The 23,456-nt window shown below is 43.1% G+C and overlaps 1 protein-coding gene and 1 pseudogene across 2 annotated transcripts; one reads left to right on the top strand and one right to left on the bottom strand.

The window, feature by feature from the left end:
- Nucleotides 1–5,132: 5,132 nt before the first annotated feature.
- Nucleotides 5,133–8,244, bottom strand: LOC309600088 (olfactory receptor 10A4-like; annotated as a pseudogene). Its single transcript has 2 exons — nt 8,237–8,244; nt 5,133–5,988 (listed from the first exon to the last, which is right to left on the bottom strand). The product of its transcript is annotated as an olfactory receptor 10A4-like (transcript).
- Nucleotides 8,245–20,969: 12,725 nt separating this feature from the next.
- Nucleotides 20,970–21,791, top strand: LOC309600089 (olfactory receptor 10C1-like; the record flags this gene model as incomplete). The annotated part of the gene is made up of 1 exon (XM_082332156.1): nt 20,970–21,791. One exon carries the CDS (start codon nt 20,970–20,972, stop codon nt 21,789–21,791), a length of 822 nt encoding a protein of 273 aa, XP_082188282.1.
- Between the last annotated feature and the right edge of the window lie 1,665 nt (nt 21,792–23,456).

The raw sequence follows: 23,456 nt of genomic DNA on the forward strand, positions 1-23,456 counted from the left end.
AATCTGGGCAGTATCACTGATTGGTAGGGATGTGTGGAGTATGAAAATGTTTATTTTTCAGTCAGATTATCTGATTAAGGACCTTACCAAATTAGGATGTTAATAAAAGAGAGGGAGACGAACACACAGTCATAAAACCTGACCAATGACCATTAACAAAGACAATAGCCAGGAAAAAAAAGTCATGAATTGATGACCTATCAAGAAACTACAGGCAACTGAGACTTGGCAACTGAGACTTTGCAACTGGTACTGATGCAAACGTGAGGATCCAGAATGTTGGATGGGATTGATGGGACTGTGCCAGCTAATGAAGCAATGTGCAGGGGAAGGGGAGCAGGGAGGAACAAAGAGGGAGCAGACATAAAGGGGTATAAAAGGGGTCAGTCGGGTGTAAACCAGGGCCATTCAGTGACTGGCTGAGCCCTGCTCCTGATTGCTAAGTTCCAGCTACTGGGGGGACCAGTGTGAGTGGCCTGTGATGCCAGCAACTGGAGCCAGTGGGTTCCAGGGCCAGCTACCAGAGCTAGCAGGGTCTCAGCCTCAAGCCGTTGTGGCAGGAGCACTGTGTGTCCCCAAAACCTGGAGAACACTGGTGTGAGTGAGGTGAGCGAGGGGCTCAGTGTTGGTGGCAGGAGTGAGACTGCAAGTCACTACCTGTCTACTTGGTACCAGCTGCTGGCAGGGCCGGGGGACGAGTGTTTGGTTTGTATCTTTCCCAAACCAGGTGTGTGGGGGGTGTGCATGTGTATGCACCAGGAAACTTCGATCTGGACCAACTGGCAAGTAAGAGGCACAAGGTCTGGGTAGGGATATCAGGCAGGCAGAGGGTCCATGCTCATACCTGGGAGGGTCCTGCAAGTGTGGAGTGCTTGTGCGACAAGTGTGAGAGAGCTGCATGTTTGGTCCATCAAGGTGGAGCAGCCAGTCAGTAGGGGACCCATGGGGTGGGTCAGAGGGCTGAACTTTGGTCCAGGGTGCCAGCCAGACAGAGGGGCAGTGCCAGTGCTTGGAGGATCTGCAAATGCGTGTGTGCTTGTGTAGTGGGTGGACCTTTGCTGGACGCCAGGTGCACACCAAGCCGCTCTATCACTCCCCCTCCTCAGCAGGACAGGAGAGGAGAAAATAAGATGGAAAAGAACTTGTGGGTCAAAATAAAGGCAGTTTAATAAAGCAAAAGCAAAACAAAAGTGAAAGCAAAGGCCACGCACAGAAGCAAAGGAAAACAAAAGGTTTATTCTCTGCTTCCCATCAGCAGGTGATGTCCAGCCACTTCCTAGGAAGTGTAGGGGTTGCTCTGGAAGGCAAACATCATAATAATAACTGCCACCCGCCCGCCTCTTTCTCTTAGCTTTTATTCCTGAGCAGATGTCATACAGCATGGAATATCCCTTTGGTCAGTTTGGGTCAGCTGTCCTGGCCATGTTCCCTCCAAGATCTTCCCACCCCCAGCCTACTCACCTTGGCGGGGGGAGGGGGCAATGTTGGAGAGAACCTTGATGCTGTGCGAGCACTGTTCAGCAGTAGCCAAAGCACTAATGTGTTATCACCACATTTCTAGCTACCCATACAAAGCACAGCACTATGAGGGCTGCTATGGGGAAAATTAAATCCATCTCAGCCAGACCCAATGCAGCCTTTTTTGGCACCCAGTGTGGAGCATGAGGAATTGGAGATAAGTATAGCAACCGGGAGAGATAATGGGCAAAACATGGACTGAACACAGCTAGAGAGCGAAGAGCGGAATGATCATGGGAAATTTCAGTTGTTGTAATTGTGACGAAGGGACGAGGGGCGGATTCTGTGTAAATTGCCCACTTTTATTGGTGTTGTGATTATGTTATTTTGATTTTGGTGGGAGGAATTCTTTTTGTTGATGCAAGTGAAGTTTGTGAAGATTATGATGTGATTAATGTGCATTTTAATGATAATTCTTAAATATGTAATTCACAGGGGGTGGAATGTATTGGGTTTGCATGGCAAGGTTTTGGTAGCGGGGTGCTACAGGGGTGGCTTCTGTGAGAAGATGCCAGAAGCTTCCCCCATGTCCAATAAAGCTAGTACCAGATGGCTCCAAGATGGACCCGCCACTGGCCAAAGCTGAGATGATTGTCTCAGTGATGGTGGTAGCATCTCTGTGATAACATATTTAAGAAGGGGGAAAAAACTGCTGCACAACAGTAGCCAGAAAAGAGGAGTGAGAATATTTAAGAGAAACAATTATGCAGACACCAAGGTCAGTGAAGAAGGAGGGGGAGGAAGTGTTCCAGGCACCAGAGCAAAGATTCCCCAGCAGCCCGTGGTGAAGACCATGGTGAAGGAGGCTGTCCCCCTGTGGCCCATGGAGGTCCACGGTGGAGCAGATATCCACCTGCAGCCTGTGGAGGACCCCATGCTGGAGCAGGTGGATGCACCTGAAGGAAGCTGTGACCCTGTGGGAAGCCCATGCTGGAGCAGGCTCCTGGCAGGAACTGTGGACCCGTGGAGAGAGGAGCCCATGCTGGAGCAGGTTTGCTGGCAGGACTTGTGACCCAGTGGGGCACCCACGCTGGAGCAGCCTGTTCCTGAAGGACTGCAGCCCCTGGAAAGGACCTATCCTTTCCAACGCTGGAGAAGGAGGACTGTCTCCCATGGGAAGGACCCCACACTGGAGCAGGGGAAGAATCTGAGGAGTCCTCCACCTGAGGAAGAAGGAGCAGCAGAAACAATGTGTGATGAACTGACCACAACCCCTATTCCCCATCCCCCTGCACCACTGTGGTGCTTGGTTGCCAGCTGGGGTTAAACCACAACAGGAGGAACAAGGTAGAGAAAATCAGGAGTGAAGTTGAGCCTGGGAAGAAGGGGGAGGTGGGGGGGAAGGTGTTTTAATGTTTGGTTTGATTTCTCATTATCCTACTCTGATTTCATTGGTAATAAATTAAATTAATTTCCCCAAGTTGAGTCTGTTTTGCCCGTGATGATAATTGCTGAGTGATCTCTCCCTGTTCGTATCTCAACCCATGAGGTTTCATTGTAATTTTCTCCCCCTGACCAGTTGAGGAGGGGGAGTGACAGAAGGCGTGGTGGGCACCAGGCATTCAGGCACCTGGCATCCATCCCACCACAGTCCTTTTTGGCCTAGAGAAACTAGACAGTGTCGTGTGTGTGTCTACACTACTGACCTCCAGTCTCTGAAAGCCCCAGAGGAAGAGGAGACGTTGCTGCCTGTGCTTGTGTGTGATGTAGGTCCTGTATGTGGCTGCTTTTGACAGCAGAGCCTTGGCTATGGCAATCTGTGTGACTGGCCACATCAGTGTGTGTAGGTGTCTCTGGGTCTGTCTGTGCATGTCTCTGTGCTTGCTTGTATGTCCATGTGTGTCTGTCTGTCCCTGTGTGTTTGTCTCTGGGATAGGTGCTCAGCTTTGCTACTGGTTGAACCTGCAGATGGAAAAGTGGACTGTAAGACCTTTGCCCATTGAGGACCTCGTGATCCACATAACATCTATCCTGAAGACGCCCAGGTCTGTGCTGTGCTGCACATCCAGTGTGGTCTTCAGGTCTGTGTTATACTGCACAAATCCCCTGGCTGCAGGGTAAACTCAGCAGCTCATTTTAACAGAGGAGCCTGCGGGCAGCTCCCACTTGGTACCAGCAATTACCTCACCTGCATGGCTTTGTCTTTATCTAACAGTGCAGCAAGAAGTACTCATGTGAACATCCTTTCTGTTTGACAGTAGAAATGACGGATATAATTGTTTTCTTTTTAAAAGATCCTATACTAACTCAAATGACCAAAACAGGGTAACCCTTCCATTGACGGGATGTACATGGCATGCTGCATGTTGATCAGAGGCCCATTTGATGCTTCACAACTTGGCGTTCCCAGTACCTGAAGTAATGCAGCTTTATCTATACTGTCCTCTCCTCTACAGTGTTAGCTCTAATTAGCAGCTTTTTAAATGATAGTTGGCACAGTCTGTGTGTCTGTCCTATTGGGATCATAAAGATCTAGCAACTCCTGGTGCAAAACACCCTCTGACACTTCTCCCATCTTAATGACTAATTTCACATCCACTCTCTTAGATTAGCAGAGAAAATAAGAAGAGTGAAGAGGTAAACTAGGATCCCATGAATCCTCCAGATGGGTACATACCACAACCAGAGGAAAAAAGGAAAAATAAATGAAGTTTTAACCTTCCTTTTTAAATGACAGGTCTGAAACCAACCTCCCTATGACCACTCATTTCCTTAACACTCAAGCAGTTTCTTTCATCCCACAATCAACATTTTATTTGCACAAAAGGGACATTGTTTTCATCTGCTCTCAATTCAGAAGCCTAAGGTATAGATATGTTTACATAAACTTATTGTTTTGACTTCGCACACAAACAATATGCAGCAATGGAGATGTCTAAGTAATAATTTGTCTCTTACTACAGGAGAAATCTAGTTTAGAACACACAAACTGTGTTTTTACTTTATCTATTTCACTTCATTCAATGCCAGTGGAGAACAGGGTTATCAGCCCAGCCATAGTTCTTTACGTTCAAGATGTTTGAAGTAAAGCGAATCATTACCCCTTCAGGCCTTCAAATAAACTTTCTTCACAGAATAGAGCTGAAGAGCTCGTCTGGGAAACATCTTAATCAGAACTCACCAGAAGACTAAGGTCTTAGATATTTGTGGAGTGCCTCTCAGTTAGGTCCACTGTCCTCTTCTCTGATAATTTCTTTTCCTATCGCTAGGTAATTATTTTTAGATAAGCTCCACATAAACGTTTTCACAATATTCAGAGAATATTGTGAGTTTCACCTTATCACAGGTCAACATATCTGCAAAGTACGGAACTATTTCTGTATGGAAGGACAGGACGTAGAGGATATGGTAGCATGCGATTCGCTTGTTCTGTATGCCAAACCTACCCTAAAAAGGACATGAGAAATAATCTGAAAAATAACTCTTAAAAAAAAAAAAAAAAGAAAAGCAACAAAAAATCCCAAAATAAAAAAGGAATTATCTGGAGGATTGACTCAGAGCTACAAGGCAGATATGAATTTTTGGTAAGTGATGGCAAGTCATATTGTCCCAGCAGTAATGCACACAATAGCAAAGCTACTGCAAGATTTAATTTAATATAATTCATAAACATGTCACATGTTTATACTTTTGGCTATCAGCCTTTCCAAGGCTTGTTTCACCTCTTTGCTCCTCAAGCTGTAAATCAAGGGGTTCATCATTAGAGACATCAGCGTGTAAGAGAGAGAAAGCAGATTGTTACTGCTGGTTGAATTAAAAAAAAAAAACAAACAAAACCTTTTGGGTCTCAAGTAGGTGACAATGCCAGATCCACAAAACAGAGTGACCACGACCAGGTGAGATGAGCAGGTAGAGAACGTTTTTCTCTTGTCCCCAGCTGATGGCATCTTGAAGATGGTGTGGAGTATCTGGACATATGACACAATCATGAGTAAGAAGGGGACCATGATGAAGAGGACAGCTATTATGTAGGTGGTGATTTCATTCTTGTAGGTGTCCGCACAAGCCAGCTGCAACAGAGGTCGCAGATCACAGTGAAGCGATTGATCCTGTTGGGCCCACCATATGGAAGCATAAAGATGAAAGTTGTCTGCCCAGACGGTTGTCTGTTGTGGCCCTAAGGCCAAGACCCCAGTAAGCCAAGATACAGCTGACAGCAGGAAGCACTTATTCCGGCTCATCATGGTGATGTAGCACAGGCGGTGGCACATGGCCACATAGCGATCATAGGCCATGGCAGACAGCAGACAACGTTCTCCCTAAGAGGGAGAAGGCATACATCTGTGTGGCACAGCCCAGAAAGGATATGCCCTTCCTTTGTGTGAGGAAGTTCACAGCATCTTGGGGATTGTGGATATAGTGTAGCCAACCTCCAGGAAGGACAAGTTCTTGAGGAAAAAATACATGGAGGAGTGAAGGGAAGCATCCACCATAGTGATCATAATGATGAGGATGTTTCCCGCCAAAATACTGAGGTACAAGAGCAATACCAGACAAAAGAGAGAGCCTTGGATCTCTGGAATGCTGGGAAAAGGCAAAAATTGGAAATACGTCACCACTGTGTGGTTCCAGCTGAGGTCATGTCCCTCATTTTTTTTTAAACTGCCGAAATCATTACATATCTGTTTTCTAGTTAATCTAGAGAAACACAAAATAGTAAATTAAATATTTATATATATTGCTTTGTAATAGGACAAGACCCCAGAAGAGGAAGTGATATTTTACTGATGTGTTTCAGTATTTTTAGTGCCAAAGATTGTTTAGAGGAGGGAGGGAAGGTGGTTCCCGTCACATAGATTTGATAAGCAAGAACAACTGTTCCAAATGAGTGTACTTCACTTCTAGTCAATGGAAAGGAAGATATGTCTTCTTTATGATGGCAGAATATTTTACTCTTCCTGCCTTTTAGGATGAGGACTGTACTCTACTGCCCCAGTCTTTGAAGCAGACTTTTCTCCCATTATCCAGCTGAGATCTGGTACCCTAACACCTGCTGCCAAGCAAAGAAGGCTGGTCCTTAACACCCAGAAAAAATTAATTCATTGATAGAGCAGGTTTTTTGGCAACGAGTCCCTCTTGCTATCATTCTGTGGATGGGGTTCATTCTAGAAAAGAATCACCTACTGAACACAGATAATCCTGCATACACTCTGTGTACACAGTACCACACGATTACTGTCATCAGCGTGTGTCTTCACTTCTACCCCACCTGCACACTACATAAAAAGAAAAGTAGTACAAGTCCACAAAAAAAGGTAAAACTGACAGCACATGCTACCTTTTGTTTCTCCACTCAGGGTTAGGTCAAGTTCAGCATACTGTGAACAGACAGGAGGCAATAGGCACAAATAGAAATACAAGAAATTCCATTTAAAAACAAGACAGGGTTTTGTTGGTTGGTACGTTGTTGTTGTTGTATGTTGAGTTTGGTCAAGCACTGAAACAGGTTACCCAGAGAGGCTGTGGAGTCTCTGCCTTTGGAGATACTCAAAATCTGATGGGACATGGCCATGAGCAATGTGCTCCAGCTGGCCCTCCTGTGAGTGGGGCGTTCTACCAAATGATCTCCACAAGTCCCTGCCAATCCCAGCTCTTCCATGATTCTGTGAAATGAACTTTTTACAGAATGGCACACGTGCTATCTTCCTCTCATAATTTATCCAAACACTAGAGGGAGGGTTTTTTTGAAAGTTTTTTTTCTTTTACACATACATTGAAGAGGACAGGGAAGACTTCCTGTTTAACTAGCTGTTCTGATTTCGTTGACATAATTTGAATGGGACGGGGGATGCAACTTTCAGTTAATAAGAAAAAAGCCAGACCCAAAGCACACATATGTGCAGGCACACACACACACAGAAAACCCCAGACGTTATAACCCCTTCCTATTGATAATTAGAACAAAAAAGTACTAAAGAATGTGGCTCGCTTTCCAGGAAACTACCTTTGTCCCAGGCACTCTTCAGGAGGAGCAGTTCTTTTCAAGAATAAAAAATGTCTTGGAATTTATTTTCTATTCCAATAATCCATTCACTTCATAGATAGATGAGTCTCCCTTAAAGAGAAGCCCTGTGTAGGTGGCAGAAGAACAATAGCATATGGAAGAAGAGAAAGAAGACTGAAATAACATAAGGTAGCTCACCTGACATTAGAAGGCGGCTGTGGTTAATATTTTTGGAAAAGCTGCATCACAAACCTTGCATATTTTCCCAGTGGAAAACAGTCTGTTGGGTATTGATTTGTTTGCAATTGTAGGAGTCAGTTATTTTTTCCTCATTGTTTAGGTACAACAAAACCCTCTCTGGTTCTCCTGTTAGCTCCTGGAATTAACTTTAAAGAAAGACCTATAGAGCATTTGCATACACCTATTTTAATCTGTTATTTTTTAACCAGTCATGGTCTTGGGGCTGATCCCACCTAACTTTAGGGATAAAAGTTTGCTATGCAAATAAACTACACAAACTAGGCACAGGAAAAAGGCTTTGCAGGAGGAGAGAACACGTGCATAGCTCAGGTCTAACTCTGGCTTTAAGCTCTCTAATTAACGGTGAGGGACAGGCCCCTCCATGGGAGAACTCATCATGCCATCTCAGATAGGCCCTTCAGACTGTTCAGAAATTGTCCTCTATGGATAATAATTTCTGTCTTTATTTGGGTGAATCATACTATGCTTCTGTTTAATTAAACAAAGATAAAGCACTTCTAAGCAGTCACTTACCTTGTCATCCGGAAGACGCCTACATCACATTAGGTGATTCCTCCCTACAAAATCACTTTCTCTCTGCTGTTCACGGAAGATGACTACAATGCAGATGTCACTCTACAGTTGATGACTAAAGATAAGAGCAGGGAAGGACAGTCCTAAGGCCAGGTGAAAGAAATTCAGACTGAACGAGAAGTCTTAACACTGACAGTGCAGATATCAGTCAGCAATTCCACTTTTAACCAAATATAACCCCCAGATTTCTGGAACAAATTTCTCTGGTCTGTCTGCACTTTGGTCAAAATGCCCAGAACACTACAAGTGGAATTTTTCTGTATTGATTCAGATAACCAACATGGAGTGAGAAAAATCTAAGTCCATCATCTGGTCCCTGTTCTGATCAGTGGGGCTGGGGAAGGGTCAGGAGGAGCACGGGGAGCCGTTCTCCACTGTATGATTTATCTGAAAAGCTGCAGTACATACCTGTCAGAGTCAGGCCTGGAGATGATAGTCAAGTCTGGGTGCAGATTTACTCTCAAATGAGTTTAACTGGGGTCTGTTTCAATGCTTAATGTCCAACTGAAACAGTGTCATGCCAGTTAACAGCCCAAGCGGTACATTGCTTTCCTTCTCACTGTGGAAGATGGGCGTCGTCTCTTCTGCCTTTGGAGAGGCATTGAGGTGAGAGAGACGACGCAGGGTTCCTTCTGGATCTCAATAAGAAAGGCCCAACAACAAATGGCTCAATAAAGCTCTGTTTTAATAGGATAGAATAAAAATGAATATGGGTAGTGAGCAAATCTTGTGTGCCTTCTGATGCTGGGAACCCTGCATTCATGCAGCAGTGGATGGCTTTTCCCACGGCGTGCTCCGTAGATCCTGTCCGTGGAGGTAGCTCTCCCTTTTGGTCATTCGATCAGTTATGTAATTCCCGCACAAGAAAACTCCTCTGTTCCTAACAGATGTTCTCATGAGAACTTGTTGCTTCACTTTTAGACACAGGCAAGGCCACGCGGGTGGTGCCGTTGTGGGTAGCGAGTGGAAGCTGTCTGCAGGCCCCTTGCTTACCATGAACTTCTGAGTTTATCCTGCGGCCAAGGGATGTGCACAGTACAACACAGACCTGAAGGTCACGTTGGATGTTCAGCACAGCACAGGCTTGGGCCTTCTCAGATAAACTGTTACATGCATCACTAGCTCCTAAACATGCAATGGTCTCCTGATCAGGATCAACATGAGGCCCAGCTTAAGTGATCTTAAGTGTAGACCCTGGGCCCATGGGCAGAGGGTGTGGGGGAGGCCATAGGAGAGTCTGGGCAGGGGCATTAAGTCCGATTCCTGCACTCAGGGTCTTTACGAGTTGGTTTGCAGTTTATCATCTCCTTGCAGATACCTACAAGGCTGTAGTAAGATAGAGGTCGTCTAAGTTTAGATGTCAAAGTAGATGATACATTGGTGTCTGAATTCTTAGTCTGGGAATCTGAATGTCTTTTACAGTCAGTGGAGAAAAACTAGCACTTCTACAGTCTGTTTCACCTGATTCTGACACACTGCAAAGAGCAAGATGATCTAAACTGTGAAAGTGTCCACCTCTCCCCTCTGAGTATAAATGTAGTCTAGATGACTGACTCTGGCCAAGACCTTTACAAGGTTAACAGCTTTACTAAAGTGATTTGAGTCTCACTCCTAACATAATGTCTATATAAACACTTCCTCCGTGTCTGGATGTGAAGAAAAAGCTTCTTTCGAAGGTCAGTTCACCATTTCCCAAGGAAGGTATCTGACGTGAGAGAATGAATTATGTTGCTTAGGCAGTCCTACCTTCATGAAATACTGTTGTGTGAAAAGAATTCTCAAGGCCTCTTTCACTTTCTCATTCCTCAAGGTGTAGATGAACAGATTTAGTAAATGTGTGACCACAGCACATTCACGACCTTCTTGATATCAAGAGAAGTCTGTTCAATTCTCATATACGTGAATATGGCACTGCCCTTGTATAGAGAGGCGACAGAGATATGAGCACCACAAGTGGAGAAAACCTTTTGTATTCCTGAGGCAGATGTGATCTTCAGCACAGTGGAGAAGATGTATACGTAGGAGATGATTGTCCATGTTAAGGAGCCCTGTAAAACCATGACTGCTGTCACAAAGTCTGCAAGTCTGTCACCACAGGAAAGTTTCAAGAGTGGTTCAGGATTACAGAAGAAATTATCAGTGACATTAGAATGGCTGTATGGCAGCCTGAACAGAATGATAATTTGGCTAATTACAAGGAGAAAACTTCCTAGCTAAGAAGCAATGACAAGTTGAAAACACACCTTTGCATTCATGGGTGCAGGAAACTACATAGCGATCAAATGACACAACAGGCAGAAGAATGAATGTGGCTATTCGCAGAAAAAAAATAGAAGAAACACTGGTAATGCAATCTGAGAAAGATATAACTTTAGTGTCTGAGACAGAAGGTTCATTAAAATCAATGGTTTAATGGATGTGGTGAAATGGATTTCTAGAAAAGACAAGTTGAAGAGGAAATACGTAGCAGTGTGCAAATCGTGATCTCTCCAAAACCACTGTGATGCTTGGTTGAATTCCCCAACAGTGTTGACAAGTAAATGCCCAGGAGCATCAGGAATAGTGGAAACTAAAGGCAGTGAGGGACAGACATTCCCAAAAGAATTTATTTAGTCACTGTGCTCTGATTTTCCAAGGGCATTTCTCCTGCATGGAAAATAAATGGAGGTAACTGCAGATAATGTATAAATGTTTTGAACAAAGTAATAAAATCTTGGGATCTTTACAGGAAGCAGATGTATGTTTCATCAAAATTTAGGCCACTACATCTCTAATTACACTAGTTAATTATTGCCTAGGAACACAGACTAATTACCTATGAACCCAAATGTCTTGTCTTTCTGTTTTATTTCCAGAATAATTAAGTGCCTACTTAAGCTAGCATCTGTAGGCTCTAATCTGATAGGGGACACATTAAAAGTTGCCTACCTACTATATTTCTCCATTCAGGAAATTCTAGAGAGATGTAAAGTTTTTGTTAGGATTTTATACAGAACATAAACAAAAGCTGGAATAGAATACAGTACAGTTAGAGCAGGATCAACATTGTTAAATGAAGTGATAAACTCATCTGCATATACAAAAAGAGGCACAGAGAAACAATGGCAACTCGATTAATAACCTGCCCTGGCTACTGCCGGGCCCATCAGAAGAGAGGTACCAGTCCATCAAAGGCCCATTTCCTAAAATTCAGAAAGGCAGAGAGGTGCAATAGCTGGGGGAGGAGGACCATGACCCTGATTACAAAGTCCTAAGGAACAAACACCTTACACAAGCTGTCCTAGGAGACCCATCAGACCTGTAAAGCTGTCCTAGAAGACTTCTCCCCCACTGGAAGATCCTGGCCAGCTGCATGTGTGTGCTTGTGTGTGACAGTCTATAGCAGCAAATGCAGTAGGACTGCCATCTCAGGGGCTTGTATGTCCAGATGCCAGCAGCTGGGGGAGACTTGAATCCAGGGGAGACTGGCAGCTACTGGGCATACTGAGTGTCTGCGCCTGGTTGCTGGAGGCATCTACCTTATACGTTTGTGTATACATATATATGTAAGCATATGTAGATACACATGTATACACATATATACATATGCATATACATATATGTATATATATACACATACATACATATATGTATACATATAAACACACATATATATATATGGCCCCTGAGCCGGGAGATGGAGATAGTACGCAGAATAAAGTCCCAGTTGTTGAAGAGGTGACAGTCACCAACCTGCTTCTCCACCTGGATGTTCACAAGTCCATGGGGCCGGATGGGATCCACCCGAGGATACTGAGGGAGCTGGCAGAGGAGCTTCCCGAGCCACTCTCCATCATTTATCAGCAGTCCTGGTCAACTGGAGAGGTCCCAGATGACTGGAAGCTAGCAAATGTGATGGCCCTCTACAAGAAGGGTCGGAAGGAGGATCCGGGGAACTACAGGCCTGTCAGCCTGACCTCGGTGCCGGGAAGGTCATGGAGCACATCATCTTGAGTGCCATTATGCAGCAAGTGTGGGACAATCGGGGGATGAGGCTCAGCCAGCATGGGTTTATGAAAAGGAGGTCCTGCTTCACTAACCTGGTCTCCTTCTATGACAAGCTGACCCGCTTAGTGGATGACGGGAAGGCTGTGGATGTTGCCTACTTGGACTTTAGTAAGGCCTTTGACACTGTCCCCCACAGCATTCTCCTGGAGAAGCTGGCTGCTCACGGTTTGCATAAGTGCACTCTGCACTGGGTTAAAAACTGGCTGGACGGCCAAGCCCAGAGAGTGGTGGTGAACGGAGTCAAATCCAGTTGGCAGCCGGTCATGCGTGGTGTTCCCCAGGGCTCAGTGTTGGGGCCAGTCCTGTTCAATATCTTCATTGATGATCTGGATGAGGGGATTGAGTGCACCCTCAGTAAGTTTGCAGATGACACCAAGTTGGGTGGAAGTGTCGATCTGCTGGAGGGTAGGAAGGCCCTACTGAGGGACCTGGACAGGCTGGATTGTTGGGCTGGGGCCAGCTGCATGAGATTCAACAAGGCTCAGTGCTGGGTCCTGCACTTTGGTCACAGCAACCCCATGCAACGCTACAGGCTTGGGGAGGAGTTGCTGGAGAGCTGCCTGGTGGAAAAGGACCTGCAGGTGTTGGTTGACAGCCACCTGAACATGAGCCAGCAGTGTGCTCAGGTGGCCAAGAGGGCCAACAGCATCCCAGCTTGTATCAGGAATAGTGTGGCCAGCAGGACCAGGGAGGTGATCGTGCCCCTGTACTCGGCACTGGTGAGGCTGCACCTCAAGTACTGTGTTCAGTTTTGGGCCCCTCACTACAAGAAGGACATCGAGGTGCTGGAGCAGTCTGGAGCATGTCCAGAGAAGGGCAACGAAGTTGGTGAAGGGTCTAGAGCACAAGTCTTATGAGGAGAGGCTGAGGGAGCAGTGGTTGTTTAGTCTGGAGAAGAGGAGGCTGAGGGGAGACCTTATTGCTCTCTACAACTACCTGAAAGGAGGTTGTAGCGAGGTGGGGGTCAGTCCCTTCTCCCTAGTAACAAGTGATAGGACGAGAGGAAATGGCCTCAAGCTGCGCCAAGGGAAGTTTAGGTTGGATATTAGAAAAAACTTCTTCACGGAAAGGGTAGTCAGGCATTGGAAGAGGCTGCCCAGGGAAGTGGTTGAGTCTCCATCCCTGGAGGTATTTAAAAGAAGGATAGACATGGTGCCTGAGGACATGGTTTAGTGGTGGACTTGTCAGTGTTAGGTTAATGGTTGGACTCGATGATCTTGAGGATCTTTTCCAACCTTGACGATTCTATGATTCTATGATTCTATGTAGGCATGTATATACATATACATACACACACATATATTTTGAGGCATTTGGACAACGCCCTTAATAATATGTTTTAGCCTTTGGTCAGCGCTGAAGTGGTCAGGCAGTTGGATTGGATGATCATTGTAGATGACTTCCAATTGGAACTATTCTATACTATATATATTTTCTCACTATTGGACCTCCATACTGCTCAGCTTGAGAAGGAGGCAGGATGAGACCGCTGGTGCCGACTCTGTTTGTTTGAGTGCTCTTTGTCTCTCTCTGTTTGTATGGCCAGATGTGTATATGTATGTACATATACTGTATGTAGCATAAATTGCCTACCAGGACTGCATGTTCAGCTTCACTACTGGAAGGACACAGAGGACCGTGTCAAACTGCAAAGAGCTAGTGCCCTAGGGAGTGCTGCAAGTGGTCCAGATGATGCAGAAGGAAGAATCTTCTAGGCTCCTGTTGTGGTTTAACCCCAGCCAGCAACTAAGCACCACCCAGCCACTCACTCACTCCCCCACAATGGGATGGGGGAGAGAATCGGAGGAGTAAAAGTGAGAAAACTCATGGGTTGAGATAAAGACAGTTTTATAGGTAAAGCAAAAGCTGTGCGCACAAACAAAACAAAGCAAGGAATTAATTCACTACTTCCCATTGGCAGGCAGGTGTTCAGCCATCCCCAGGAAAGCAGGGCTCCATCATGCATAACAGTTACTTGGGAAGACAAACTTCATCAATCCGAACATCCCCCCCTTCCTTCTTCTTCCCCCAGCCTATATACTGAGCATGATGTCATATGGTACGGAATAGCCTGTTGGCCAGTTTGGGTCAGCTGTCCTGGTTGTGCTCCCTCCCAGCTTCTTGTGCACCTGGCAGAGCATGGGAAGCCGAAAAGTCCTTGACTAGTATGAATGCTACTTGGCAACAACTGAAACATCAGTGTGTTATCAACATTATTCTCATCCTAAATCCAAAGCACAGCACTATACCAGCTACTAAGAAGAAAATTAACTCTATCCCAGCTGAAACCAGGACAGCTCCCAAGATCCTCTGATTGGGTAATCCTAACAAAGATAACACGCAACAACTTTATATTTCAGAAGAATGTGGGTAGAAAACTGTTAGGTAGAACATGTTGGGTAAAAACATGTCAAGTACAAAACCGACCTAGTGGGATGTATTCTTCTATAATATATAGAAAGAAATAAGCATGTCTGGACCTATCACATCCTAAAGTAAGCATTTAAAGCATATCACATGGATTGAAAGCTAAAATTTACTAGTAATCTCTATTAAATATAAAAGTCAACCAACATAAAAAATTACTTATTCTTTTCAGGGGAAAAGTATGTCCTATTTCCTTTCATAAACAATAAAAGGATTTTTTTTTTAATAACTGAATTTTTTTTTAATAACTGGAGAATAAACATTTCAAGCTCCATCTCTAAAAATTATAAATTGTCATATAAAAAAAAAAAAAACCCCTAGAGGGGACTTGCAGAACTCTGAATGGATAAGACTGATTTCCTTCATTATCTCTATTTTCTACATATTTATGTGTATATATGTATTCTGTATCTGTATTATCTATGCTTTTTATCTATATAGTATAGATAAATATTTTCTACTGAAAGAAAGTTAGCGGAGCTTCTAAGTAGTTCTGCCCAAACATAAGCATCCAGTGCTATTTTGGATGACTGAGAGTAACCAAGGCAGCCACAAAATATGGTAGATATTATACAGGTCATCTGCATAGGTAGTAGAGGCTCAGGCACTTTTCGGGATAGACATGTAGAGACGAGGCAGGCACCTTTCTTATGGTGCCTTCTCATACAGAGCAGGATTTATCTATCTCACAAATTCAGGGCATCTACATAAGAGCTTTGACTGTGCTTCCAGTAGAAGAGCTAGTCGGTGGAAATCTGGTCACAGTCGAGAAAGCAATTAAGTTCTTCCTGACATAGACAATTCCTTCGGCTGGGGCTGCACGGCTAGAAGGCGCGTCCCCTGGGTGGTGGATAGGGGATCCCTCTCTGGAGGGTGCACCGGATAAAATTGAAGAAGGTGCCACGAACCAACGCAGCCTAAGGGAAGGCCACCCTGACAGAAAAACCACTGGCCCTCCAAGTTATGGGGGTTGGGCAGGAGGCCAACTACCTCCTCCCGGAAAAAAAAAAAAAAGTTGCAGAAACGACGAGCATCAACTTTCAAAAAAAAAAATTAAATGGCGGAGATGCAGAAAATCAGTAATGAAGTGAGGAGGAGGAGATGGAACTGGATCGGTCATGTCTTGAGGAAAAAAACAACAGAAGACTGCGCTGTGGCCCTTGGGACTCCAGAGCACGCAGCCGCAGACCGATCGAAGTGGAAGAACGATGTTCGCACCTTGTGTGCCTCCTGGCACTGAGAAAATTCAGATTCAGATTCAGATGACATAGACAATTACCCTTAGCTGGCTGAACCACCCTCCAGAGCAGCCCACTGAACGTTTTGGAATGCATCTCTTTAGCTATAATGGACTCTTAGACAAATAGATCACAAGGAGACCTGCCTATGCATAAGTAAGTTTCAGTGAGGTAAAATGCACTCTGAGACCTCTAATTTGAGCATTGCTGCCCAAGACAGTGCTGGTATAACCTCAGCTGCTGCCAATATCCTGCATATCTGGAAGCAGTCCTGAATACCTGTGTCCTGTTTTACAGGATTTCTGGAAACAGAAACAATTTTTACACCTGATTGAGACACGGTGAGTGACTCCTTCAGTTTCTGTGCTCAGTAGTTTCCATCCCATTGCTTATCCTCTCTCTTTCTAGTCCTAGATGGCCCATTTTTAGGTCAGCATTTGTTTTAGCCTAAGGTAGACAGACAAAATGGTCCAGCTGATCTGTATGCTAAAAAGTGCCCAGTTGTCCCTAGTTTCTCAGTCTGGGTGTCTGAACAGTGGCTTCTAATGTAATTTTATACACTGTGGACTATCCTAATTGTCTTCCAGCTGCTATTCACTAGGGTTGTAGGTCTCCCATGTATTCTAGGTCTTCTCTGCCTGCCCTGTTACTAAGGTTTTGAATGCCCTGGGACATCTCAGCTGGCACTAAGCACCTATGAGTCATCAGGTGGGTCAAGCAGAGAAATTTTTACCTCAGATGTAGACTTTTAAGATAGTGAATTATCTACTTACGTGAAATATATCCTACCTTTGGTCTGTCTGTTCCTCAACTTGTTAGCTATCTTTTTCTTTTGACTCTCCTTCCCTAGGGGAGTTACATCTCACTTTAACATCCTATCCTATGGCATGATGTTAAAGCTAAAGTGGTCTAGGCCCTCTTTATACTCAGTCAGAAGAACAGGGCTTCCCCAGGGGAAGTTAATCTTGGAAACTGATTTTAAGGGTGGGAGCAACGGACATATCAAGCTTTCAATCCCTCTCCATTGATCATGAATATCAACTACCTGTGAGAAAGATGTCCTGCTGGAGCACTGGCCCCCTAGCAAGGCCTCTGCAGGAAATGACAAGAGTGATTAAAACAAGTCAATGGCAAAGATGCTTTTGAGCAGGGAAACAGTGCATGGAAAGCATGTTACTGTGTTGCTCTGGTATGCAGACTGCATACAAGATAACTGCCTTATGCTTTATTGTAACTAGCTGGAGGAATTAAAGCCAAAGTAGAACGATTTGTCTTAGAGGCTGTCAGAGGTAAAAAATATGTTATCAGTATGAACAAGAAAATTCACTGCTGGCTCATATTCAGCCGGCTGTTGACCAACACCCCCAGGTCCTTTTCTGCTGGGCAGTTTTCCAGCCACTCTTCCCCAAGCCTGTAGCGTTGCATGGGGTTGTTGTGACCCAAGTGCAGGACACAGCACTTAGCCTTGTTGAACCTCATACAATTGGCCTGGGCCCATCGATGCAGCCTGTCCAGATCCCTCTGTAGAGCCTTCCTGCCCTCCAGCAGATCAACGCTCCCGGCCAACTTGGTGTTGTCTGCAAACTTACTGAGGGTGCACTTGATCCCCTCATCCAGATGATTGATAAAGATATTAAAAAGAACTGGCCCCAGTACTGAGCCCTGGGGAACACCACTTGTGACTGGCTGCCAACTGGATTTGACTCCATTCACCGCAATTCTTTGGGTCCAGCCATCCAGCCAGTTTTTTACCCAGTGAGGCGCATGCCCGTCCAAGCCGTGAGCAGCCAGTTTCTCCAGGAGAATGCTGTGGGAAACAGTGTAAAAAGCTTTACTAAAGTCCAGGTAAACAATATCCACAGCCTTTCCTTCGTCCACTAAGTGGGTCACCTTATCATAGAAGGAGATGAGGTTAGTCAAGTAGGACCTGCCTTTCATAAACCCATGCTGACCGGGCCTGATCCCCTGGTTGTCCTGTACATGCTGTGTGATGGTACTCAAGATGATCTGCCCCATAACCTTCCCTAGCACTGAGGTCAGACTGAGAAGCCTGTAGTTTCCTGGATCCTCGTTCTGGCCCTTCTTGTAGATCAGCAACACTGATTGTTTGTTTGGAAGGAGTTCTGGTGAAAAATGGGAAGTGCAGAGGTAATGAAAAGTCAGTCAAGAAATAGAAGAAACAGTGAATGAGATATGAAATCAGGTAAAGCCCAAAGGAGGTAAGGATCTTTCAAAGGTAGGAGTGCCAACACCTATGGACAGTAATGAAGCTGATCTGTGGCTCAAAGGCCACTTGGATGCCAGAATGAACACCCTTGGATAACCTGCTTGAGTTTCCACCATGCCAACGTACAAAAGGCTTTTTGGGCGAGGATGGGGAAGGGAAGTATGGGCTTGAACCCTAATATTAAGTTGTTTCAGTAAGGAACTGTAATTCAATAGCAATCATGCACAATTCATAACCTCTGAGAGTGACAATTAGTATGTTTATTGCAGTGTGTACTAGTGTGCAAAGTGTATAATTTTAAATTTAAAATGATGTGTTATCTATAATAAAAAGGTATGTATCTGGGCCAATTGCTTTAGCCTCCCTTTATGGTCAAAGGGGAGAAACAGTCCAATTTAAAACATTATTAGTCTCATCTGTCTGAGGATGATCTTAAACACCCTGAGAAGACCTCACCATTAAGCATAAAAAGAGTCTAGACAAATACCTCAAAAACAGGTGTCTCCATTTTAGATATCTGAAAGCAGGTGAATGAACCCAGTCTTCAAAAGAAGTCTTCAAAAGAAGTCTTCAAAAGAAGTCTTAAAAGAATCATTTTTTGGTTCTGAGAATATTAAGAAACCTTTAGAAAGGATCATGGGTAGAGTTGGTATTCATAATACCTATCTTTAGCAGCTAAAAAGTAGGTTAGTTCCCTCAGGAATAATAAGTGCATTTCAAGGAAGCTCAGAGGAATGAATTTACTGAAGTTATTCTTTTGTTTATCTTTAATCCAGAGTTCAAAAGCTAGAGCATTAGGATACTTATACTGTGATATGTCTGTAGCCTTGGAAATATGTGACGAAGTGAATTTATTAATCTCATGAAAGTCATGATTTAAACATTTTTTACAATTTTTCCATGGAGCATTGAAGGACAGTCAGTGGTAGGTTTTTATGTCACAGATGTATGAAGTTATTCATCTGCATGTTTTGTCAGTCACATTCCTGGAAATAAATTGGAAATAAATTTCAACCCAGTTATGTAATTTTGGCCCTGAAGTCATGCTTCTGAGGCCTGTCAAAAGCATGAGACTTATAGCAGAGATAACCATGGTACAGATTTCTTGTTGATAAGAGATGTTAAGAGCATAGCTATTTGGTATTCACATACCAAAGTCCTGGAAGATAAGCTACTTAAATCAGGCTTTTCCTTCTTCACTGATCTTCAAGAGCTACTGAACTAAAAAATACATTTTTTACTCTTGCCTATGGGAACTGATTGTTCACCATATGATGGTTTTGAAATTAGTTCTAAATTTTAACGTGGGAAAAGCAGCAATAGCAACTGCATCCTGAGTTCTTCTATTGGTCTACAACACGTGTAACTAGATTGCTTCTGGGATCATTATTTCTGACACTGAAGCTGGAACAATTTAGTGTTTATATTAGTTCAAGAACTGTTCTTTTTGGCAGTATGAATGGGACCTCACTAGTTTTCACTCTGTGTTTTTGGCCCAACCTTCCATCCCTATCTCAGCAGGATTTATATACTCAAATGAATGTGGACTGTACCCCTCCGCCTAGAACTTCCTCTTCAAATTTTTATAAGCAAGCATAAATATGATGAACCTATGTGACAACTTTCTCCTTTATTTGGGTGCATTATGAAGTAACAGTAATTACTTCAAAGCCAAAGACAGCTTTTACTATTCCAGTAGGACATCTGGGTTTATATAGAAGGGTACTCCAAGTTATCTAAAACTGGAGAGACCAGAAGGAGTGTCTGTGAATCCAACTAATATACATACACCATGCTTAGCAACCAACCTGTGAGTAACAACTATCCCTTATTGCTCCAATCAGCACTAGTGAGTCTCAGTGTACAGTATATAGTGCTGGGGAAAATCATCTCTCCTGCTTCACTGAAAGTGCTTGGAGGATAATGCTTTTCTGGAGACTCCATCATCTGGATTCTCTTTCTTTTTCTTGTCCCACCACTCTCCCCACAAGGTAACTTCAGAATATGACTGCCATCAGCTGTGGATCCCACAAGTAAATCCTTGTACATGCAAAGCTTGTCTTTAACAGCCCTTTAACATGCTGTGTAGCCTGGCGATGAATATACTCACGAGATACTTTGGACCAAGTGGCCTTGGGAGCAGCAATCATCCCCTGGAGCAGATCACTTAGATAACAGAGAAATTATCTTTGTAATATTCAAATGCTGCTACTGATGTACTGATGCTGTTGGAACTTGAAGTGATTAGTCCATAAAAAGATATCTGCTATAAACATTTTTTTTTCTTGTTCTACAGGATAAAAACTGTAGCTGAGTGTTTGAAGACAGTAGTAAATGTGAAAACTTCAAAGACAATGCTATGAAAGAAGAAAAATCAGCCAAAAAAAAAAGAGAGATGAAATTATATGCATAAGACTGCCTGATTTTCTTTAGAACTTTTTATAATCTGTTCAGAAGATCTTTTAAAAATCTGGATCATTTCTAAATTATACCCATCTTTTTGCCTATTCAATCAGTCAATTGTATTTTGATTGCCATTTTGTCTGGCTGTTTATAACTGCATCAACTACTGAGCCCTAAATGAGGAGAGAATAGTTCTAGTAGATACCAAAGTGGGATGATTCCCGTGAACATCAGTGAAGTGAGTGAATTCAGACTTCTGGGTTTTTCTGAAGTCTCTTACTTGCATCCTTTGCTCTTTCTAGTCTTATTTTCTCTTTACATCCTCACCTTGATGGCTAACACAGTGATTGCTCTGATAATAAATAATGATAACACCCTTCACACCCCTATGTATTTCTTCCTCACTCAGCTGTCCTATTTGGATATGTGCTATTTGTCAGTCATTGTCCCAAAGATTCTTGAGAATCTAATTGTGGGAACAACAGGTATTTCCAAGATAGGATGTGCAATGCAAATGTTTTTCTTCCTTTTTTTTGGAGTTGCAGAATGTTTTCTCTTGGCTGCCATGTCATTTGACCGTTATGTGGCAATATGCTACCCCTTGCATTATACTATCATTATGAACAGTAGAGTCTGCAAAAGCCTGACTGCTGGAACTTACATTTGCGGGACTGCAGTAGGCTTAGTACATACCATCGTAACATTCAGCTTACCGTTCTGTGGTCTTGCCATCAACCACTTCTTCTGTGAGATTCAACTCCTCTTGGAGCTGCTTTGTGGTAACACTTCCCCAAGTGAAATTCAAGTGATTGTGGTGGCTGTCTTTGCTATTGTGGGTCCCTTCTTACTGATCATTTATTCATATATTCGCATCATTTCCACAATTCTTAAAATGTCATCTACTGAAAGCCAGCAGAAAGCATTTTACACTTGCTCCTCACACCTTTTAGTTGTGACTCTTTTCTATGGGACAGCAAGCTCCATGTATTTGCTGCCAAAATCCAGCTACTCTGCATCTGTTGATAAGTTGCTCTCACTCTGTTATACTGTGGTGACTCCTTTATTGAATCCTATTATCTATAGTTTGAGGAATAAAGAGATGAAAGGAGCCCTGAGAAAAAGATGGAGAAATATTAATATTGTGTGGAAATGAAATAGAATGTTTCCACTGTTTCAGGTGGGTTTAGTGGTATTTTTCACTGTAAATTCTTGTTCAGCAAAAATAATTTCCAAATCATTTCCAAGAATATTTCAGCTTTTGGGAAGGGAAGAGGGGGAAGAGTGGACATTTACAGCCATTTATAACCACAGTGTTAGCAGAGTTGTTAGGACTTTGAAAGGAAACTTCTTCCAAATACTTAAGAAATTCTTACATAAATAAACCTTTTTTTTTTTCTTTTTCCTTGCTTTGTCAGAAACTTTAAAATTGTCTTTTACATTTTCTGACTTTTTGAACAAAAGCATAATATTCAGGAGCCTGATTTTACTGAAAGAATTGAGAAGAATAAGTTTTCATCAGTTTGCGTTAATTTCCTGAAAATGTTCGGTAAATTTCTTTGGGGAAAGCAGAGGACATAATTAAAGTTAGAATAAAGAGTCCAGGAAATTACTGATTACCAATTCTTAGTTCTGAGATTGTTATTGACAAAAAGAAGTGAGCAAAATTGCGTTCCTGCACCAGAGATCTTTGTTTAATTTCAGAGTCATTGTTTTAAACATTTTAGAGCAAGTCTAGACTTAATTTCTTTGTGGATGAAGAACAGTCTATGAAGTGTAGAATTTGGATCAAAATGTCTTGTTATTTTCATACATGGTTTTCACCTTTAATATTTGTACTACTGATTGTTATGATGGTGTTATTAGGACATATTTGACTATAAACTAGAGAGCTTTGCACTCCATGACTGAAAAGGTAGGATTCACATGCCCTAATTTAAGTGTATAAAGGTCACTCATCTAAGTCTGGGATAATAAATCTAATATTTCCTTGGAAAGGGAGGCAAATAGCTTCCTCTAGAAAGAAATTTTTCCTACCTATTGTAGGTATCTCTTTCAGAAGATGAGCCATCTTCTGAAACTACCAATTTGGAGACTATAGAGGTGAGATTCACTAACCTAAGGATGAGTTTTTAATTCCATCTCATATGCCTTAAGTAACCAAAGGCATTTCTCAGATATGACTCAGGATCTATGGGAGACTCAAACCCTTCTGCAATGACGATGAGAAGACAGTAAGAGAATTCTAAAACATCTAATATGCACCTAGGTGGTGCTTTCTTAAGTAGTGGATTCCTACCATAAATTGAACCTGGAGTCCTGTTCAAATATGCCCAGTGAAGGCAGATGAATTCCACCCCAAATACAGAAATCCACAAATGCATTAGAGAAGCTAAATTAACACAATTAATAACAGCGAGAAAAAAGGAACTATCTTCCATGTATTTGAAGAGAATGCAAGTTAGTTGCCTCGCCAAAACACCAAACAGCTCTCATAACTACTCCCATAGCTGCTCCAGCTGATTTGCAGGCACCAGATACTTTTTTTCCACATATTCCATAACTGCTTTACCAAAAGCCCTGAGACAAACAGAAAAGCAAAACTTAGAATAGGACTGGTAAACCCACCAGATTGCTTCACCAGCAGCTTCTTTCTTTTAAAGGACACACTTCTACTACTCAAGTTTTTAATAAATTTGTGGCCCTTTATCAGGACATGTATCTGGTGTTCTACAGCCTTTGTCCTGTAAATCTCTTATGAAGATTGCTTATGAAGGGCAAAAGAAATATTATTGTACTAAAGTTTTAAAAAACAAAAAAT

The sequence above is a fragment of the Platalea leucorodia genome, assembly GCF_965183815.1.
Source record: "Platalea leucorodia genome assembly, chromosome: 22".
Taxonomy (NCBI): Eukaryota; Metazoa; Chordata; class Aves; order Pelecaniformes; family Threskiornithidae; genus Platalea; species Platalea leucorodia.